Raw genomic sequence first — 23,683 nt, 5'->3', positions numbered from 1 at the left:
TTGGGGGGGGAGGGGATAAAAGGGGAGAAAATTTGTAACCCAAAATTTTGTGAAAATAAATGTTAAAAGTTAAAAAAAATATATATGATTCATATGAAACTGCAAATCTATTATGGACAACCTGCTATTCCTTTTAAATATATCGTAAAGTTATCACGTAAATCTTTTTTTTCTTTTCCCTCCCCCACCTCAGCCTAGAGATGGTTACCATTAGACACAAATATGTGTGTACATGCACGCACACACATAAACATGTATACACATATGTAAAAATCATTCTTTCCATACATACTTCTATTTATCAGCTCTTTCTCTGAATGAAGGTAGTGTATTCCTTCATAGGTCCTTTGTAATTAATTTGGGCACTTAATAGTCAAAATAACTTATTCACTCAAAGTTGTTCTTAAAACCATATTGCTTTTACTGCATACCAAGAGGGTTCTCTTGGTTTTACTCATTTCACTCATTATTTCATACAAATCTTTCCATGCTTTTGTAAGATCACTGAGTTCTCACTTCTTATAGCACAGTAGTATTCCATTACAATCATATACCACAACTTGCTCAGCCATTCCTCAATTAATGAGCATTCCTGCAATTTCCAGTTCTTTGCCACCGCAAAGGGAGCTACTATAAACATTTTAGAACATATGGGTTCTTTTCCTTTTCCCTTAATCATCTTTAGAAATAGACCTAGTAGTGGTGTTGCTGGGTCAAAGAGTATAGTTTAGTAACTCTTTGAGTATAATTCCAGATTGCTCTCCAAAATGGTTGAATCAGTTCACAATTTCACCAACAATGAATTAGTGTTCTGATTTTTCCACATCCCTTCCAGCATTTATCTTTTTCCCCTTCAATCACTTCAGACAATTTGGTAGATGTAAAATGGTATCTCAAGGTTGTTTAATTTTCATTTCTCTAATCAGTAATGATTTAGAGCATTTTTTCTCACTTTACAGGTAAGGAAATGGAGGCCTAAAGAGTTTCAAAGATTTGGCCAGGTTCGTAGAGGGAGTACACACCTGAGTTTCAAACTCAAGTACTCTGATTCCCAAAATCCAGCAGTATTTTCATGTGTGTTAAAATTTTACTCTGTGCTGGTCTCTCTCATCATCATATCTCCCTGCCCCTTCTAGTTAGCATAGGAAGTTTTAAAACAGTCAGAATAAAGAAAGTCACATATAAATTGTCCCAATGATCAAAGTACCATAATTTACAAATTGTATCATATATTAACCAAAACCCAATCCTGGTAAGAAGGGCTGAATCAGCCGCAGTAAAGATCTGGTCCTACGATACGTAAATCTCAGACAAGAGTCAGATATTCTCAGTAAGACCAACAGAACACAAAAAGGTGATGATAATTTTGAGATGATGTGGACATGTTAACTTTAAAGCTTTACTGACAACTCTGGGATGATTTGGTTATGCTAATGAACTAGACCCAACATAGTACAGATAGAAGTTAGTCCATTTCCTAAAAAAAATGAAAACAAAAAACCTATAAAAATGAGACCTCAAACTCCTGCCTCCAAGAAGCCCTCTTCCATCTCCTAAGGCTCATGTTGCCAGCGCTTCCAATTCTATCTAATCCATGATAATGTGAGTGCCTCTCCCCCTCCCCATCTTCTTCCCTATGCAGCCTTCCTCCCTCACTATCCCATCCCTTGACCCCACACCATCTGCCTCTTTTGCTACTAGTCTCTGCCTCTATGGGCTTTTTGCCCCCATATCCTCTGTGCTTAATGAAAGTATGTTTGCCACCTTGTTTGTTGCTGCCAATCATGGTCTTTCCAGGTGAGTACCCAAAGAACAAAGTTTGCCTGTCCCCATTTCATAATTTCATAAATTCTCAGTTCCATTTGGCATTACACTATCTCCCCCAAGATACCACAAGGAAGTGGACTAACTGGGGAAGAGACAGGGCTAGACTGGGATTTTTGAATAGCATACCTATTCTCCCAGGCAGGAAAATGAATTTCAGATCTCGGGGGCAGAATAATGAGACTATCATTCAGCAAAAAGATCTTGCTAGCCAATATCCCTAGATCTGAAAAGAATAAACCATAGCTTAAGGAGCGCTAAACTCTCTGCCTAACCCAGTGAACAATGCCTGCCTATGTGTGCATACCATCACACCACAACTTACCTAAAGCTGCCTCATGCTATTTTTACCACTTGGCCTGAGATGCTGAAATCTCTGCAAAGTATTTTACCCACCTACCTACCCACCCACCTGAGCATAAGCCCTCAGGCCCCTCCTACACAAGTCTTTCCTTGACTGAGTGATGAGTGACATCCATGAAGGCAGCGTAATGTAGAGGAATGAAGGCTACATTTGGAGTCAGAAGATTCAGGATTGGCACTGATCCTACTTGTGGAACTTTGGGCTCTTGGAGCTTGGGTTTTCCTTTCTGTACAATAGAAAAAATAGCGCACTCCCAACCTCACAAGATTATATCTCCTTTTACAAGGAAAGCATTGTGTAAATCTTTAAAGAACTCTAGAAATGTATTATTATTGTATGGAAACGTCTTGTGCGGTCATTCATTTAGCCAACATCTTACCTAAGCAAACTTCACTGCACATTACTTAGTGGGGCTGCCTCTACCCTGGAAGCTCCCAGAGAAATCAGATATCCTGATGCTTAATCACAAGGGCACGGCCACAACCACACTGCGCCTTTTGAGGCCACTACCCCATTTTAGTACAGTTAGGGCTTAAGCAAAACATCCCCAAACACATACAAATACATACAGAGACACATATCACCACTCATACTTATGCAAAAGGCATTTGAGATATTACGCAGTGTCCAAAAACATCTAATGTTGTACCTGCAGAAGGCCCACGGCTAATGGCCATCTTTTTGCACTGAACCAATGGGCAGAGGAAAATGAATCCAAGCATTTTCTAGTATGCCCTTATCCCATCTTTTCTTAGGCATGTTAATTATTAACAACAGGCCATACAATTACTAAGTAATAGATCCAGAGAAAATGGCAGCTAGGGACCTCGGAGAGTACAGCACAGCAAGTATCAGACTTGGGGTCAAGTAGAACTGAGTTTGAATCATGCCTCAGATACTTCCTGTGTGACCTTAAGTACAGCAGTCTTGAACTCTCTCAGCCTCAGTTTCCTCATCTGTAAAACTGAGATGAAGGTAACACTTAAAGGCTTGTGGTGAGAATAAAATGAGATTATATATGTAAAGCACTTTGCAAACCTTAAAGCTATATATAAATACTAGGCATAAAGATTGTTAATGACTGAATTTTGTTAAAAACGGTATAGTCATCCAGCGATATTAATGTGACTCATCGCTGTTTCTAGGGCCTTACAAAATGCCTCCATATAGCACAACACAAGGGCTTCTTATATTTTTCCCTCCCATTTGGCATCATCCCCATAGTTCCTGATGAATGGCTATAGGTCAGATGTTATGTTTGCTTATGGTATAATAGAAATGAAGTCAGACACATCCATAGCACTCCAGAGTTTTAGACTCTTAGTCCCAAGACCTAAAGTTCCATTCTTAGCTCAGATAGTGGTTCAGTCTTGGTCTTCAGCCAACAATTGCCCCTCTCTGGCCTAGACAGGCACAATGCCTATCCCGTCATGGCCATCCCATCCTGTGCAAGTTCTTTAAGGGATATTGGGATGGTGCTATTACAGAGAGCTCCAGTATCCTCCAAGATAGCTGCAGCTATCTCTCTAAGATATCTCTCCTTCTAAAAACAACTTGTCCCACTAGTTAATCCTTTTCACCTTTTTCTGATTATCACTTGCCTAGGCTTTTTGTCCATGACAGGAGAAAATAAGCTTCATAGTTGGAAGACTGAAATAGTTTTGTCCAAGTCCCAGTGATTCACAAAGTGGGCAGAGGCAACCACTCAGACACACACTTTCTTCTTCCCCATTTGTACATAAAATCAGTAACACTGGATGGGTTCGTGGTACATATCAAAACTCCTCTCCCTCCCCTATCCTGATTAATAAGCTTTATTTCCTATTCCTAACAGTGTTCTGACTTACAAAGTTCTTTTGTTTCTTTAGAATAGCTCCTACCTATTACCTAATCCTCCCTCTAGGATGGTTCCCATTTTAAAGGGGATTTGCTTACACACAAAGTTAAAGAAATGAGCTGATCCCCAACTGAAATGTGAACTCTCTCCATCTCCTCTCTGCTAACAGAGGATCCTCTTTATAAGGATTGATACAGCATTGCCAGACTAGTTTAAAGAACATTCTTAGAGACAGTGTAGCAGCTAGATGACTCCGTGGATAGAGCACTAGGCCTGAAGTCAGCAAGACCTGAGTTCAAATCTAGCCTTAGACACTTACTAGTTGTATAACTTTGGGCAAGTCACTCTGTTTGCCTTAATCTATTGGAGAAGGAAATGGCAAGCCACTCTAATATTTTTGCCAAGAAAACCCCATGGACAATATTGGCATGCTATGGTTCATGTGGTCACTAAGAGTTGAACACAATTGAATGACTGAACCACAAAGTGTGATCTAATAAAAAATATATGTTCTAGGAGTTAGATCTGGGTTCTAGCTCCATCTCTTACACACACTTGCTCTGTAACCTCAGGCAAACTTACATATCGTACCTGAGTCTGAGTTTCATCACCTGGAAAAATAAAGCAATTGAAATAGGTGATCTTTAAGGGCCCTCCCAGCTCTGACATTTTATAAATATATAATTTAAGCACAAAGAAGTAACTTGCTGTCTAAATTTGGGCAACGTCACTGCCTTCATTAAACAGAAGTATAATATCCAGTGAAAATCAGACTGATCACCTAAGCATCTGAATTTGGAGAGATTAAAAAAAAAAGTGTGTGCCATTCTCATTCTTCCTAATGAGACACAAAGATGACCTAGTTGAATACAGTACAATTCTCAGAGATTATACATGAGCTGAGGTGTGTAAGGAAGACTTGGTCAATCCCTGTCACACCCCTAGCTACCCAATAGAATCTAAATAGGCTGAGGTCTCAGGAGTTGACTGCAGAAAGCTCTTAACAACATGGTGAAGGAGTGCAACAAAGATGGCAGGGAGAGGACAAAGAGAAGTTTTCCGAATTCTGGTCAGAAGTCACTGTGTGTTCGCTGGTTATTTCCTATGACTATTTAAGGAAGTAAGAATGATTCCAGGAGGACAAAATAGAGCAAACTGGTTGCTAATAAGGGCAGCTAGGAGTGGATAGACTGCTGGACTTGGAGTCAGGAAGCTATCTCCCTGAGATCAAATCTGGTGTCAGATACTTGCTGTATGACCCTAGGCAAATCATTTAACCCTATTTGCCTCAGTTTCCTCAACTGCAAAATGAGCTGGAGAAGGAAATGTCAAACCACTCTAGTATCTCTGCCAAGAAAACCCAAGTGGCGTCATGAAGAGTCAGCCATGACTGAAATAACAACAACAACGGCTGAAACTGAGAAATTTGAGAAGCTGCAGATAAAAAAGAAAAGAGCAAGCTCATTCAAAAGCAAGGATATTTTAATAAATGTTTAAAAATGTACAAGTAATACATTTTTAAGTTTAATCTGCATTATTGACATTTTCTCCATAACTTTCTTAAGTCAATAAATTAAGCTCTGCTTTGTAGCATTTACTGACTTCTGAAGTGCTAATGTTCACAATGGAAATATCATGACCAGCTTCATGAGTTTGTACATTCCTGCTTAAATGCAATGAGTCGTGACCTATCAGTAACTAGAAATCCAGTGGCATGGTGAAGAGGCAGTTTGTCACAGCAGGGGGCAAGAGAAACTGTCAGGAGAAGCCTCCAAAGAATTATACATTTGTTAGAAATCCCCTAGGACGATGAGGGAACTGTTTCAGTGGTTGGCACGATGTGGGCTATGTTTGTCTTCCTGACGAAGGCATTCACTAACCATATATATGTTCATGTTAATTTATCTCCTTTAAAAAAAAATGAAAGGGCTTAAGGAATGCTGTGTTATTCTTCAACTTATAAGAGAGTTATGGCTAATGGTCCTGTTGATGACTTTAAATCACTTAAATTCCTCAATTATAAAAATAGTAGTAGTAATGATAATGAGCATTATCTCTAGATGATCTCTAAGGTCACTTCCACCTCTGATATTCTGTAAGTCTATAAGTTTTGAGAAAACAATAAATAATCATTGAAATAATACAGAAAGAAAGAAGATTCTAAGGAGAGAGAGAGGAATCAAAACTAGAAGCAAGAGAAGCCAGAATAAGAACATGACAAACAGAAAGAAAAAGAGAAAAAAATCCCTGAACTACTAGAACTATGTAAAGAACATGAGGTGAATCCAGATCTTCTAGAGAAAGCATTCTATGGTCCAGAAACAATAAGAGGATTTGTGATCCAAGAAAACCAGATACTGATCACCAGTTAAGGAATGCAAGGGCAGCTAAGTGGCACAGTGGGTAGAGTGCTGGAACTGGAATCAGTAAGACCTGAGTTCAAATCTGCCCTCAGACACTTACTAGTTTTATGACCCTGGGTAAGTCACTTAACCCTGTTTACCCTAATTTCCTCATCTGTAAAATGTGCTGTAGAGAGAAATGGCAAACCACTCTAGCATTTAGAAAACCCTAAAAGACATCATGAAGAGTTGGACATGACTGGAAAACAACTGACCTGATTTTCAGACAGTTACTATTGAACAGATAAGTCAGGAAAATACTGTAGACATATTGTATCTGAACTTTTTTAAAACATTTGATAACATTTAATCTGACATTCCTATAAAACAAATGGAGAAACGTTGGCTGAATGGCAGTTAATTTGAGAAGTCTCATGACTGGTTGAACCTAAACAATACTAATTGACTGAGGTCGAACTAGACAACGTTCTTTACTGAAGAGCCATTGGGGTATTGGCCTTTTTCACATTTTCATGAACAATTTGACTGAAGAAAGCAATACTCTTCTTATCACATTAGCAATGACAAAAAGCTAAAAGTGTAACTATAACTTTAGGTGAGAGAATAAAGACCCAAAAGAATCTCTGTAATGTAAAATGAGCTGCCTTGTGAGTTAGTGAGCGCCTTCTCATAGGCAGCTAGGTGGGTACTCTGGATAGAATTTGGGGACTTGAATCAGGAAGATCTGAATCCAAATATGACCTCAGACTCTTAGTAGCTATGTGACCCTGAGCAAGTCACTTAACCATTTACCTCAGTTATTTCATCTGTAAAGTGGGGATAATAATAGCACCTACTTCCAGGAGTTGCTGTGAGCATCAAATGAGAATACTGTGAAGCATTTAGCACAGTGCCTTGCATATGTTGTCATTCGTTCAGTCATGTCCTATCCTTCATGACCCCATACACCACAGCACACCAATACTGTCTATGAAGTTTTCTTGACAAAGATACTGGAGTGGTTTGCCATTTCTCTCTCTAATGGATTAAAGCAAAGAGAGGTTAAGTGACTTGCCAAGGGTCACACAGCTAGTAAGGATCTGAAGCTGGATTTGAACACAGGTATTGCTGACTTCAGGCCCAGTGCTTTATTCACTGAGCCACCTAGCTGACTCCACCCAGGATATAGTAAGTGGTTAATAAATTCTTATTTCCTTCCTTATCCTCTTAGATCTTCCACTCATAAATATAGTTCTTTCCCTCAACAGTCTGGACATCTCCAGTCATCCTGATGAATCTCTGGTCACTGGACCCAGGTGGCTCAGGAGGAGAAGTGAGGATGGTGACCTTGCACAGCCCTCCTTCACTCAAAACAAAGTCAAGTGCAAGTCATGTCATCATTTCTCTGATGGCATGGTCTTCTTCAGCAACGAAGGATGAACACATACATAGTTCTTTCTTCTGGAACCAAAGAGAGCAAATTTGATCCCTCTTGCACATAACAGATTCCCAAATATTTGAAGACTACTGTTAAGCCCCCCTCTCAACCTTTTTTTTTCCCTTCAAGCTAAAGTTTCCAAATTCCTTCAGATAATCCTTTAAGGACCTTTATTCAAGGCCCTTCACCATTCTGGATATCCTTCAGCTTATCACTGTACTTCCTAAAATATGCCACCCAGGACTGAACACAATAAACCAGTTAAAAGTACAGCAGGATGAATACCGGAAATCAGGCCTTTCAATGCAACCCAAATTCACATTAGTTTTTTACAGATGCATACATCACACTTTGAAGTCACATTGACCTTGTAATCCACTACTGTAAGGGGCGCTGACCACCACACCATCTAGGACGCCACACTGATGGACATCAGGTAAACTGAGTCCGGTGCAGGGAAGGGTGAACAAGATGGCGCTGGAAGGGATGGCCCCACCCCTGGTTTGTTTTTGTCACTATAGTTCCAGCTTGTGTTCATTACTATAGCTTCGGGTTTGTTTATGTGTGTTACCATGGTTCACTGGGCTAGCTGGCAGAGACTATATAATCAGAGTGCTTGCTTGAATAAATCGGAGTTGCTTCATGACCTGCTCTCCCTCCTCATTCTCTTACTGGCGAGCTCCATAGGAGGATGAGCAGCCTGCTGGCCAGGCATAAGACTTGCTCCTCTCAGTAAGCTATGCCGTCACCATAGCACACTCCAATCCCTGAGATCTTTTTCAGACTTGTTGTCTAGCACTGCCTTTCTCACCTTATACTTATGAAGTCTTTTTCTTGAACCCTAATGTAAAACTTTGTCCAAGGGTGTGCAAAGTCAGCTCAAACCAGTTTGTGAGCACCAATTGTTAACTTTTCACTGTGAGCATTTATGTCTCAGAAATCAGGAAGTGATACAAATAAGAGTGTATTACTGTTGTGTTGATTATGTAGACTTAAGAAAGTAATGAGGAAAATGTTAATAATGAAAATTAAAATTAAAAGTGACCTGTGCACATTTTTTTTTCAGGGAACTGGTTGTTAAACATTTACTAGCACACCTCTGCATATATCCTTATTCAATTTGTCTGTTTCAGCCCAATGTTCTAGTCTGTCAATATTTTTTTCTTATCTAAGTATGTTAATCTTCCCAGTTCAGTGTCATCTGAAAATTAAGTAAGCATGCCATCTATCCCTTTTCCCAAAGTATTGATGAAAATGTTTAAATGGCGGAGACAAGCGCAGAACTCTGGGACACTCTACTGGAGACAAGATGGAACCATTAACTTTTGAGTCTGATCATTCAACCAGATCTCTGTCTAATTGAACTATCTAACTGGGACTCTGTTTTCTATCATCTGGCCTGTATCTCTTTATTTTCCCCCCACAAAACTCCTTTCCATTCCAAGATTCTGTGAAGTGTGACCCACACAGGGCCTGACCACGATGGCAAATCTGATTCTTTGCAGAACAGAAAGATCCAAAACAACTGGGTGCAGTCTCAGACTGTCCATAACCGTCCTTCCCAGTATAAAAGACAGCACTTCTTTTGGATATAGAGACTATTGATTAGAGGAGGAAACATTCAACATCTCTGAGAAGCAGAGGCAGAGACAGTGCTCAGCAGTCTGACTCTCCCTCTAGTCACTGCTCTCCCCCCAAAAAAATCCAGGCGAATTCATATTCCCAAATGCAAAGAAGGTTAAAAGAAGCCTGCTTCCTCTCTTGAATCTTCTCCAAAAGTAAGGATGCCCTGTTAGGAAAGATGAACAAAGTAGTCAATTGTAAGCAATAAAATATAAAATACTCTACCCAATACCACATCCATCAATAGTTAAGGAGTTATAGCGTCTAAGGGTGTCAGACTCATAAGGAACCTTGAGGATCATCTCTATAGGTATAAAACTCAAGGCCAGATTGGGGCAAACTGTATCTAAAACATCCCCTGCAGTGCCAACCAGTTAAAATGTTATTGGAAAATTTTTTATAAAATGAATAAAAAATACAATACAACATAAGTAATGTTGATTTGTGGTTTTTAAAGTCAGTAGAGGATACAGGGATCCAGTAACATTTTAATTTGGATCCTTTAACATTTAATTAATCAAGTCCCGTCATTTTATAGGAGAAGGCACAATATTGGCATGACAACTAGAACCCTGAATTCTTGATTCCTCTCAAGTGATAACCATCGGATTGTAGTATCATAAATTTAGAACTGGAAGGGACTTTAAAAGTTCAATTCTCTTATTTTATAGCTGAGGAAACTGAGACCCAGAGGGACAAAACAATTTGCCCAAGGTGACACAGGATCCTAACAGACAAATTATTTTAACAATCTTCCTTTCCTTTCATTTTCACTCTCCTTGAGAGTTGCCTGATGAAATTAGTTAATTTTATTTGCAAAGCATTGTTACTAAAGACCACCTTTCTCCAAATTTATTAGTGACTTTCCCTAATAAAGCATAACTTCTTTGCATAAGTAGCAGTTTCTTTGTCAAAAGTCCTAGGTTGGTTAGTGATGCCTATGAACCTACCAGACTTTCAAAAGAATGAATACAAGCCCTCAGGTTGACTCTGAGTCAGAGACTTCACTGTCTCAAAGATTTGTTCTTATACACGGCAGTATGGACTTAGCCATCAAACTACAATCATTACCTTTTGTTGTTCAATCATTTCAGTCTTGTCTGACTCTTCCTGACTTCATTCTGGATGTTCTTGGCCAAGATACTGGAGTGGTTTGCCATTTCCTTCTCCAGTTCATTTTACAGATGAGAAAACTAAGGCAAACAGAAATAAGCAACTTGTCCAGGGTCACTTAACTACCGAGTGTCTAAAGCCAGATTTGAACTCAGGAAGATGAGTATTCCTAACTCCAGGCCTGGCGCTCTATTCACTGTGCTATTTAGCTGGTATCAGTGATAATCCTACTCCATGTCAAACAAATTAACAAAATTCATTCAGATAACACTACACACCTGCTATATTCAGAGCACTTTGGTAGATGCTAAGGGAGACACAACGTTCAGATAAAACATAGTCCCTGCATCACCAGTATGATTATGCTTTGTGACTTTCTGCCACAATAGAAATCTTAAGGACCTGATGTTTCAGACCTGATGCTGACACTTCCCGTGTGACCTTGGGCAAGTCATCCCATCACCCAAGTCGTCGTCATCATCATCATCATCATCATCATCATCATCATCATCATCATCCATAGGCTTTTATTAAGTACCTACTTTGTTCTAGGCATTGCGCTAAGCCTCAGAAATGCAATCTTTGTTCTCAAGGAGCTCACATTGGAAGAAACAACATGCAAACAATTGTGTATATACAAGACATATACAACATAAATGGAAAGTGATCACCAAAGGAAGACACTAGCAATGGGAGTTTCAAATTTTGTATTCAACTCTTGTCCCATAAGCATTGTTCTGGTTACTCAGTTGATGAAGGGCCTTGGAAGTTGAACTAGGACCACAGAAGAAAATACCAACTGTTTTCCCTCTATTATATTTTGTCATTTCATCAAAGAGAAGTTTCCATCAATGCCTTCCAATAAAAAATCTAGAAACCTGCACTTAATACTTTTCACCAATTATTTTCTGTATTCCATCTGTCTGGTGGAAGTACAGCTCAATGGTTGGTTTTCCTGCCAAAGCTTGTTACAGAGAATGCAGAGTAAATCTGCAAACCAACACAAATACTGGATGTTGCTACACACTCAGATGGAATACAGTCATCTGAGCTTGTATAGTCTCCAGTCATCCAGCAATGGGTTGACTGATGCAAAAGGAGTCTGTTTAGGGTTGTTTCTTAAGGTCTCGGCATTTTCATCTACAAAATGAAAGGATAAGGTGACCTTTAAAAATCCTTTTCAGTTCTAAAAGTATGATGCTAAGATCCTAGGGTCATCATCTGAGAAGAATGAGATTATAACAATAATTGACTTTATGTGCTTTACAGATTTCAAAGTGTCATACATATGCTGTCATGGATGGATTTATAATTCAGGAAAAAGATGTCACCAACAGATACACAATCTAGCTTCAAGTTGCAGCTCTGCCACTTTGCCAGTGCGACCATGGGCAAATCATTTTGCCTCTAAGGGCCTCTATTTTCTCATCTGTAGCATGAGCTGGTTGGACTAGATTGCATTTAAGTTGCCATCTAGGTGCAGCTAGGTAGCTGGTAGAGGATAGAGTTCCAGGCTTGGAGTTGGCAAGCCTCATCTCCCTGAGTTCAAATATGGCTTCAGACACTTACTACTTACGTGATCCTGGGCAAGTCACTTAACCCTGTTTACCTCCATTTCCTCATATGTAAAATGAGCTAAGGAAGGACTTGGCACACCATTCCAGTATTCTTGCCAAGAAAACCCCAAATGGGGTCACAAAGAATCAGACACAACTAAAAAACAATCGAACAAGGCATCATTATCCAGTTCTGACTCTATATGAGATAGATACAGCTTCAAGTTCTGAAGATGGAATGGCTAAATTGGGCTACTTCCAGCAAATGCTGCAGTCCTGAGAGGTTTGGGGCTAGAAAGAAAGTAAAATTCAGTAGATGGCCATTTTTCTCCCCTCCCCCAGAAAGGAAGGAAGGAAAGAAGGGAAGGAGGAAAGGAGAAAAGAAAGGAAGGAAGGAAGGAAGGAAGGAAGGAAGGAAGGAAGGAAGGAAGGAAGGAAGGAAGGAAGGAAGGAAGGAAGGAAGAAATTAGTTTAATTCTTAGGCTACTAGGAAAATTCTTGAGCACCTTCTAGGGTGCCCACCTTGGGATTTGTATAATGTGTATACTGGTGACTTAGAAGTTTATATGAATTTCCAGCTGCTACTAAGTGAAGATGTTTTCAGTACGGAAATGCCTTTTACACAATTAAAAACAGGCTTTATGATATAGCTTTTCAAAGAAATTTTTAATGGGAGATATGCCAACTTGGCTGTCCTTCTTTTGTACTCACCTCCAGTGGTAGGCAAGTTAGTGTGACCCTTTGGTGGGATGATGGGACAAATTAGAAGAAAAATGCTATTTGAGAAGAAAGCACAATTAGAGTCCCCAAGATTATCACTCAAGCAAAAATTAATTGTGAACAATTAATCATCTTAATTATCTGTGATCACTAAGAACAGCAATGGCATAGAAAACTGAAATCCCCAGCTCATGGTTTTAGCTTTTTCTCACAACCCTCTCCCTTTATTATCAGAACTGCTGACAAATAACAAAAGTGGCTTACTTAAGTGTTCCCTCCTGTCCCTGACCTTGGCTGTTTTCTAGAAAGGATGCAAATTCTATGAGTGAGGGGCACTTAAAGGTCCCAGAACTCAAAATACCTTCCCTCCCACAACTGGTCTCTCCTTTGTAATGTCTCCTTTACTTATTTTTTTTTAATTTACATGGAAGATTTTCCAGATATTTCCAGTTTTCATGTCTTAGGATGTTATATTTCTTATATCTCATCAAAATCCCTCTTGAAACTTTTTTTTTACTCAATGGCCTGCTTGAACATGATTAAAACTGAAGAAATGATAACTATCTAAATGTTACAAACATTTAAATAGGGTGAGATTTCTACCTCTGATAGTCTCGACAGCCATTTTACAGAGGACATTCTGACCTTTAAGGCATCTCTTATCTGTAAATTTAAAAAAAATCATTAGTATTCTCTCCATTAAATTATTTGGCATCTATTTTGCATTTACTTACTTGTGTATTTGTTGTACCTCAATCCTGTGGGGTACAGGCACAGAGTACCTGTTCATCCTCCCCACAGTTCATCAGGTGGTATTCATTAAAGCACCCTATCCAACATGTTCAGCACCGATGTGAAAAAGAAAACTAGAAAAACCACACCAGGGATAATGTCCCTGTTTTATGGGATAGGTAACAAAGGACCTGGAAAACAATGGCATCCTGGCCTGTCAGGCAAAAGCAGTGGAACTCTGGGCCTCTGAGATCACTTATAGTTCCAGATGTTCAATACTGGTGATTTATCTTTCCACTTGCTTCCCATGGCCCACCAACCCCAGCACCTTTCTTCTTATACAAATTTATCCATCCTTCTGGGTTCTGCTCAAGTCTTATTTCCTTAATAAAGGAGGAAATTTAGACCATTTTGGCATCACCTCATCCTTTCCTAAAGGACAGAATCTCCACACTAGAAGAACTTTCAGAGGTCATTTAGTCCAACCTCTACTAGAAGCAAGAGTAAAGGAAGAGAAATTGTGTCCAATGAGGCTGAAAAGAATGACTGGGGTCAAGTTGGATAAAACTTTAAAAGCTAAACAGAGGAGCCTCATAGTAGAAAGCCACTGGAATTTATTAAGTAGGGGAGTGATATGATTAGATCTGTGCTTAAGGAAAAATTATCTTTGTTCACTATACACAGGATGGACTGCAGTATTAGAAACTTGAGGGAGGGAACACAATTAGGAGGCCATTACAATAATCCAAGTCAGAGGTGATGAAGGCCTCAACTAAAGTGACAGCTGTGTGAGTGGAGAGAAGAGGTCACAAGGGAGAGATATTGTAAAGGTGGAAATGGCAAGATTTGATGACTGATTGGTTAGACAGAGTGAGACATAACGCCACAGTTATGGACCTGGGAGACTGGAATGATGATGGGGCCTTCCATAGAAATAGGGTAGTTTAGGAGAGGAAATTTGGGTAGAAAGATGATTTCAATTTTAGTTTTGCTGAGTTTAAGATGTCTGTAGGACTTCCAGTTTGAACTGCCCAATAGACAGTAGATGATGCAGGACTGAAATTCAGGAAAAAGACTGAGACTGATAAGTAGATAGAGAGATTGACAGATATATTAATACATACACATTATTATCTATGTATATATGCATATGTGTGTATATATTTTATATATATATGTATATATATATATACATATATATATATTTATGTGTATGGTATCTGCAAAGAAATGATAGTTAAATCCGTGGAAGCTAACAAGGTTATCCAGAGAATATACAGAAAGAAAAAAGTCTAGGAAAAACACTGGGGAACACCTATGGTTAGAAGACATGATTTAAATGATAAACTAGCAAAAGAGGCCAAGGACAATCTAAAATGCCAGGCAAGAGAGTCTGGACATTCTGTGAACAACGGAGAGGCAGTGAGGGTTTTAGTTTTCTTAAGGCATAGGAGTGACATGATCAGGTCTGTACATAACAGTTGTGTGTAGACTAGAATGTAGGAGAGGAAGTCTGGAAGGAAGAGAGACCATTAGGAAGCTAGTGAAAGAGTTTGCATGAAAGATAGTAAAGTCATGCATTAGAGTTTGGGCAGTCAGGATGAAAAAAAGAAGAGCCGATATGACAAATTTTTTGAAGCATAACAGAACTATGTGAATATAGAGGATGAAGAGAAAGAATAAGTGAAAGGTGACCCTGAGGCTTCTACTCTGGGTGCCTAAAAGGGTAACAGTAAACAGAAAAAGTAAAATTGGGAAGAAAAAGGCTTTTAAAAAATCATTTGGACATGTATATGTGTATACATACATACATACACACATACATATATACATATATATACATGCATATATAAATTTACACCAGAAGTCCTGAATGCTGGTTAACTTAGCCACTCTAACAGTACAGAAGGGCTTTATGCTATGCTTTTCTTCATCATCACTGTACATATGATAGCATGGGCATATTTACAAAAGGATGACTGAAATGAGTGGATAGACCGTCAGTGTCATAAATTTAAAAAGCAAAAGAAAAATTAGCTACAGTACCTTCTGATCCAGGAATGTTCCAAACACTAAGATAAAGAAGCCCTTGGAAAGAGGAAAGGAAAAGAAGTATTTATAAAAACAAAACAAAAAAACCAATAAATACAACAACTCAACACCATTTTTTTTGTTTTGGAAAACAAAAGTCCCACTTGAATGAATCATTATTAAATTTTTGAAACAGTAAAATGGTATGTGCTAGAGATTAAAGTATTCTTAGCTGTCTTTTTTAAAGAAAGGCAAAGAACTGGTATACTGAAATAATACAATAGCTTGCCTGGTCCCAATCTGGTCTAGGTTTGAAAGAGTGTTGGACATGGGGTCAACAAAGACCTGAGTTTGAGAACTGACAAAAGAAATTAAAGCCACGTGGGAATCAGACAAGTTACATGTTATTCTTGTCCTGCCCATAGCTTGGCACAGTACCTGACACATAGTCGGGACTGTATAAATGCTGATTTTCCCTTCTCACTCATCCCATAGCTACATATAGAGCACACCTGACTGAAAGGAAGGAAGGACAAAGGAAGAAAGGATCAATGGAAGGAAGGAGGGAGGAGGGAAAGAAAGAAAAGGAAGGAAAGAAGGAAGGAAGGAAGGAAGGAAGGAAGGAAGGAAGGAAGGAAGGAAGGAAGGAAGGAAGGAAGGAAGGAAGGAAGGAAGGAAGGACATTTAAGGAAGGGAGGGAGGGAGGGAGGAAACAAGCATTTATCAAGCTCTTTTGGGCTATGGGTTCGGAGCTAGCGTATGTGTGTGTTTCTACTCCGCCATCTTGGCTCCTATCAAGCTCTTTTTGTCAGGCACTATGCTAAGCACTTTCTAAATATTATTTCCTTTGATCATCACAACAGCCTTGGGAGATAAGTGCTATTATTATCCTCATTCTATGGAATCTGAAGCAGACAGAGTTTAAATGACTTGCCCAGGCCACTTAACTAATCTGAGGCCAGATTTAAAGTCAGCTCTCCTTACTCTCCCCAATGAGCCACCTAACTGCTTCTGTGTACCTATCTGCTACTAGAATCGTCCTGATGATGCTTTAAGAAGGTCTACAAATGATAAGATTGTATCCCCAAGACTCTTATTGATTTACAAAAAGAATCATTTTATCCACCCATGCAATAGACTGCTGAACATTAAAACAGTAGGATTGTTTCAGGACTATTTCTATATTAATGCTATCCAATTAAAAAATATTGAAGAGATAACAATGATGATGACGATGATGATGATGATGATGATGATGATGATGATGATAGCTTGTATTTATATGGTGATTTATCATTTATACCATGCTTTATATAGATTATCTAAGTGGTATAATTATAGATAACTACAAACAAGAGAGGCAATATGGCATAGTAGATACAAGGCCAGGCTGGGAGACAAGAAGACGTTGACTCAAGTGTGACCTTGGACACATACTAGTTGTGTGATCTTGAGCAAGTCACTAAAACACACATCAGGCAGCTCTCTAAGACAAGCAGTTAAAAGAGAATCATCGATCTCCATGAATAGGAACAGTTTCCACATGAGGATTCCCTAAACCAATGAAATCACCCTTCCAAACAAAACAAAAACGAAATCCACAGTTCCAATATGGTTCTGGCTTCATGAATCAAAAATTAAAGTGAATATAAATAGAGATTTAGTAGGTTATGCCCACTTCCAGCTAGAGTATTGCAGATATTCTGGAAATTACTAACAATAGACATTTGACTCTAAAGCCCATAATAATCAGGGTTGAGTGGAGTGCCACCAATTACTGTCAAGAGTACAATACTGTCCTGATCTGACGCATTGCCTGAAAAGGCAAAAGACTTGGGTTTAAATCCTACCCCAGATATTTACCCATATAATCTTGACTCAGTTTCCTCATCTGTAAAATGGGGATAATAATTCCTGTAATACTTGCTTCACAGAGCTTAAGAACCAATAGATCAGCAAGTGGTTACTATCATTCTAGGTATTAAGAATGCAAAGACCATGAATAAAACAATCTTTTGCTCCTAAGCAGCTACATAAAAGGAATAAATACAAATAAATAGAAAACAGTTAATGATAAGGTAGTTTGGGGGAAAATGTAATAGTAGCCGAGGGATTAGAACAGAGATTAAAAAAAAAATGAAAATTTGAAAGTGCTATAGAAATATTAGTAATCAGTTTTATTATTCTCTACAATATACCTTTTCCAAGAAGCTTCCTATTTGTCATACCTCAAATACAAACTTTAAAATATCATTTAAAGCTCTACCCAACTGGGCTAGAATCAGAATTACATCACAGACCAAACTTATCCACAATTACTCAGATACACGTTTGACTCATCAAACCCTAAGAACAACATTTGACTACATGTCACCATCCCAAATATTTATAATCAATAAGCTACATGTAATGGAAAGTTTTCGGAGATCTGGAGGAGGAAATGAAATTCAGGTAGAGAAAAACTGAGGTGCATGTCATCTCTACCTTCCTATCTACTACCGTAATTATACCAGTGATGCTTTCAGTGAATTCTAAAGACTATGAGCTTAAATTCTAAAATTTTCATTTAACTACAAAAAGTATTAATTTTATCCACGAGTGCACCAGTAGTCCACAGAACACAGAATATAAAGGAATAATATATTCCTTTATAAGCAAAACCACAACTTGTCCCAGGATTGTTTCTATCTGTACCCTATAAAAATATGAGAATAAAATAATAATTAATGATAATAATATCAACCCATTAAGTATAAGAATAATTTTTTAATATATGTTACTATATCAAATACCCATAGTTTCCAAATACGTGGAAGGAAAAGGATGGGATCAGAACCCAACTCTTCCTGACTCTAAGCGCAGCATTCTATTGACTAAGCTGTGATACTGCCGCACTACTATTACCATAAAATTCTACCTTTACAATACTTCAATGGACTTTAAGAAATTAATTATCCAGTAGTCCATCTGACCCCACAAACTTCCTTCCCTATAATTTCTTAGGACAATTTAATTAGTCAGAAGTTTTAAGTTCATATGATCAACTTAAAATTAGGAAGCTGAGGCCCAAGGTTACACATGTAGAAAGTGGCAGAATCAGAATTTAAATTTAAACCCAAGTCTTCTGACTAAAAATCCAATCCTCTTTCCTCATCACTGTAACTTCTTCCTTCTCCTGTGCTTTCTCACTCTCCCCACTAAAATATGTCAATAGAATTTATACATACCTGGAAAGCATTAAGTAAGGAGAAGATGATGTGGAATACCAGGGAATTCTTTTCTATGACTGTGGCTATTCCAAAGCCCCAGGTCAGTCCCAGCAATGGTGTGAGGATGGCAACATTTTTACTTATTCTCACTATGGTGGCCATTTCTTGAGCTATGGGGCTGCCAATGGAAGGTCGCTGAGTCTTTACTATGACCATTCCTACCGTGATCAAGTTCACCACTACGATGGTCAGGGCTGGGACAACAAAAGCAAGCAGGGCTTTAGTATTATCCCAGTTGAGCCAACAGGTCATAGGTCGCACATAACCTCGGCCAGGTTCAGTGGCAGCAACCGTAATGACAGCAATGAACAATGGGCACCCGTATCCCACTGAGAAGGCAGAAGTCATTACAATAGATTTTGGGATAGTATGAAAAACAATCATGATTCCATAAAGAATGAGGAGTGCCATCACAAACATCCAGAAAAAAACAGAAAGGTAAAAGAAGTGAATAAAAAAGGTAACTGTCACACAGCCTTTATGGTGTTGCACTAGATTGCTATAGAAGGAAGCCGCAACAAAGCCCATATCCGCCATCAGAAGTGTGACAGCAACATTTGCAATGCAAATGTGGCGTAAGTATGAGATCTCTGTCTTCGTTACCTGGTGCCAGACCATGGCCTCAATGATCAGGCAAAGAATTAAACTCCCAATGGAGATGCCCAGGCCAATATACATGATGTAAAGCAGAATTGGGCTCTCAGGGACATGGGGTGACATGAGAATTGAGAAAGAAGTAAATCTCTTGCTTGATTGACAGCTACAAAGTGTCTGGTCTATGCCATCCAGGGCCATTTCACAGGCTTGCTCATCCCACTTATTCTCTGTCGGATGCCAGCCAACACACTGAGTTCTACCATCTTTAGATTTGGTGATCTTCTCAAAAACCAACGAGATCCTTTGGAGCTCCTTGGGCAAGATGACAGACAGAATGAGCCCATTCACAGTGACATTCTCAAAGAAGCTGGCTTCCAAGATGGCACCTAGCGTGGGGAAGGCAATGCTGATGGCTTGGGAAGGCAAGGGCAGCCGCTGCAGCTCTTTCTGGGGAAGAAGCACCATCCCAGTGACTTCATTCTCAGTGTCATTCACCTTCATAGAAAAACTCAAACTTTCTTGGGAGCTGTCTTTTGTTACGCTTATGCCCATGATATGAATGAATTCTTCTGAGATGTCAAGGGACCGCTCGTGTAGCAAGAGGTTCCTCACAAATGAAATCGTTGACTGCAACAAGATGGAGCTACTCTTTCTCTCAGGGACAAAGGCCCAGTGTGAGATGCTTCTGCTGTCAAGGATATGATTTGCTATGATGCTGTAACTCTAAAAAAGAACATTATATGTTAGCAAGGTAATGATGAAAACACTAACAATGGATATTTCTAAAGCACTTGAATGTTCCCAAAACACCTTACATCTACTGCCTCATTTGAGCCTGACAACAAGCCTGGGAAAATACTACAAGTGTTATTACACCCATTTTATAGATGAGGAAATTGAAATCCAGAGAAGTGACTTGCTCAGAGTCACACAAAACTAGTTAAGTATTTGAGCCAAAATTAAAATCTAGTCTTTCTTTTTCCAAGTCCAGCATTTTATTCTTTACATGTATATTTTCTTTACATGTTTTTCCAAGGCCAGTGTTCTTCCCACTGAACCAGCTAGGTACAATTAGGTGCCACAGCAGAGAGAGCCCTGGACCCAGGATCAGGAAAACCTAAGTTCAAATCCAGCGTTAGACATTTCCTCACTGTGTGACCCTGGATATATCACTTTGTAAATTTCCTCATCTGTAAAATAAGGATGATAATAATAGCACCTATCTCCCAGGGCTGTGTAAGGATGAAGTGAGATAATATTTTTAAAGCATTTTGCAAACCTTAAAGCACCATATAATTGCTAGCTGTTGTGCCTATGATGCTTCTCCCATGATTACACAGTTAACGTGTCCCAGGCATGATTTTAACCCAAATGTTCCTGGCTTCAAATACAGCAGTCCATCCACACGATACACCACCTCCATCTACAGGACAATGATGCAAATCATAGGATCACAGCCTTGGAACGGAAGGGGGCCTTTGAGGTTATCTAGGTAATGCCTTCATTTTACAGGATCAGGTTAATTTATTTTATAGACTCATAGCATCGCAGGCTTAGAGCTGTAGGGGATCTCAGAGGTTTTCTAGTCCAGCTGCCTCATTTAACAAATAAAGAAACTCAAGCCCAGGGAGTATAAGAGACTCATCAAAGATCCCAAAGATAATGAATGTTAGTGGTAAGATTTGAATCCAGGTCAAGGATCATAGATGGAAAGCTGAAGTGGACCTCAAAGACTATCTAGACAACCCCCTCATTATACAGATGAGGAAATTGATAAAGTGTCTTAAGATCATATAAGCAGTAATTGACAGAGGCTACATTTACATTCAGGTCTTCTGACTCTTAAGTTAGCTAGCTCTCTTTCTTTCCACTGTACCGTGATGATCTAGGAAGAATCATATACAATTGCCATTTGATATATATATATATATATATATACACACATATATATATGTATATATACACACATATATATGTGTATATATGTATATGTATATATTTGTATATGTATATATATAGGTTTTAATTTTCTCTGTGCACATATTTTCACTACAAATAAAATATAAGCTCCTCAATGACAAAGGTATTTCATTTTTACTTTTGTATCCCCAGCACCTGACACAGAGCCTAGAATATAGTAGGCTCTTAATAAATGCTGGCTGACTTGATTGAGGAATTTAATAATTGCTTGCTGCATTGACTTGAATTTAAGGGAACAACTGTAAGGTAACTAACTAACTATCATATAGTATCATCATCCTGAAATGTATATAATCATCTTGTCATACACATATATTTATGTGTGTGTGAGATCAGCCTCACTTTTTGGAGCCTCAGTTTCCTCTTCTGTAAAATTGAAATATTTATACTTGGACTTCCTTTTTCACAAGGTTATTTTGGAGAAAGTGTTTTTAAAATCTTAAAGCAATATATAACTATACAGAACTGTAATTAGTGATTCTGGCATCCGGGGCAAGGACCACAAAATTTTCAGTATGACAAATTCAGTTTGAAAAAAATACCTTAGGGAGTAAACTTGAACCTCAGTACATGATAATCTATGGGAGAAAAGACTCTAGACATCACCATGCTGGGAAACAGAGACCTTGGGGACACTGATTCCAAAGAATAGAGGCCCCGAAATAATGTTCTTTTACTTAGAACCACTTTATATTTAAAGGGAAGCCACACTTGCTTAAAATCACAGAAAAAAAAATCAACTAGTCATTTCATCAGTCAACAAGCATTAATTAAATGCATCAGGACGGCCCTCCATCTCAACATGAGCCCACAAGTTAAATCATATTACCTCTTTATTCACCTCTCTTCTCTCCTGTACCTCACTCCCACACCCTTACTACCACCAACCTTTCTTCAAGTAATCTATCATTTACTAGTTGTATGAGCTCAAGCAAATTCCCTAACTTTTCTAGATCTCAGTTTCCTAATCTATATAATGGGAACAACTCTACAGACCCTTTCAATTCAGTCTATGATTCTAGAAATCATTCCCATTCGATTTCAAACTTTGGCTTTTGCTAACTATGGTCTTCAGATTTGCAAGAGGTCCCTTTCTACCGTAAGGCCCTTTAATTCTGATTCTTTGCACATGGAAAGATTTTGTTTGGTTGTTTTGTTTGTTTGTTTAGCAAGGCAATCAGAGTTAAGTGATTTGCCCAAGGTCACACAAATAGTAAGTGTTAAGTGTCTGAGGTCTGATTTGAACTCAGGTCCTCCTGACTTCAGGGCTAGTGTTTTATCTACAGTACCACCTAGCTGCCCAGCTCATAGAAAGTATTTATCAGCCTCAGCAAGTTATCATGAGGAATACTCTCTCCCAACAGGGTATAGAAGTGTTTTTGTGGGGATCAGAATCGAGAATACACTTTGGTGAAAGTAATTTTGGTCCTTTTTTTTAATGGATTTCTGATTTCATTTATATACAGAAGTCCAATTTCAATCTTCACCTGCTCTGAAAGTCATACAGTTGTTTGAGGAGTTAAGAAGTTAAGTGACTTACCCAAAGTTACATAGTTAATTTTACATGTGAATATGTAGTCAAAACAGTTATTCCTATAATCTTAGACGTGTTCAGTTTGTGTCACTGTCATTTACACAATTTGGTTCATTCTCCATGATTATATGGGCAGCTAGGTGGTACAGTGGATTGAGTGCCAGCCTTAAAGTCAGAAGAACCTAAGTTCAAGTCTGGCCTCAGATACTTCTTAACTGTGTGACCCTGAGCAAGTCACTTAATCCTATTTGCCTAAGTTTCCTCAACTATAAAATGAGTTGGAGAAGGAAATGGCAAATCCTTCCAGCATCTTTGCCAAGAAAACCCCAAATGGAGATACAGAGAATCAGACACAACTGAAATGATTCAGCAACAACCATGGACATATATAACCTAGTTACTGAATAAGACATTTTTAGAAATGTTCAATTCTCTATCAATCATGCTGTATATAACCGTGAATGAATATGTATCAGAGGGATTATAACTACAGCTAGATGGCACACTGGATAGTGTGATGGGCCCGGAGTTTGGAAGACCTGAGTTCAAAACTAGCCTCAGACACTTACTAGCTGTGGGACCCTGCAAATCATCTGGCTTCTGTTTGCCTCAGTTTGCTCAATTATAAAATGGGGATAATAATAGCACCTCCTTCCCAAGATTGTTGTGAGAATCAAATGAGATAATAATTATAGAGGCTTAGCATAGTGCCCGGCATATAGT

General features: G+C 38.7%; 1 protein-coding gene across 12 annotated transcripts in view; it reads right to left on the bottom strand.

Moving 5' to 3' along the window:
* Positions 1-5,489: 5,489 nt before the first annotated feature.
* The window catches only part of LOC140526282 (putative adhesion G protein-coupled receptor F2P), a 57,532-nt gene continuing 39,338 nt past the window's right edge, over positions 5,490-23,683 (bottom strand). For all 12 annotated transcript variants that reach the window (XM_072642392.1, XM_072642388.1, XM_072642398.1 and 9 more), the window contains 5 exons: positions 18,808-20,169; positions 15,596-15,637; positions 13,421-13,480; positions 12,809-12,873; positions 5,490-9,594 (listed from right to left, as the gene is read on the bottom strand). In XM_072642392.1, the coding sequence (XP_072498493.1) occupies positions 12,826-12,873; positions 13,421-13,480; positions 15,596-15,637; positions 18,808-20,169 (1,512 nt within the window). In that variant the 3' untranslated portion in view covers positions 5,490-9,594; positions 12,809-12,825. The remainder of the gene's footprint in view (positions 9,595-12,808; positions 12,874-13,420; positions 13,481-15,595; positions 15,638-18,807; positions 20,170-23,683) is intronic.

The sequence above is a fragment of the Notamacropus eugenii genome, chromosome 2, assembly GCF_028372415.1.
Source record: "Notamacropus eugenii isolate mMacEug1 chromosome 2, mMacEug1.pri_v2, whole genome shotgun sequence".
Taxonomy (NCBI): Eukaryota; Metazoa; Chordata; class Mammalia; order Diprotodontia; family Macropodidae; genus Notamacropus; species Notamacropus eugenii.
This window is presented reverse-complemented; position numbering and strand designations above follow the sequence as displayed.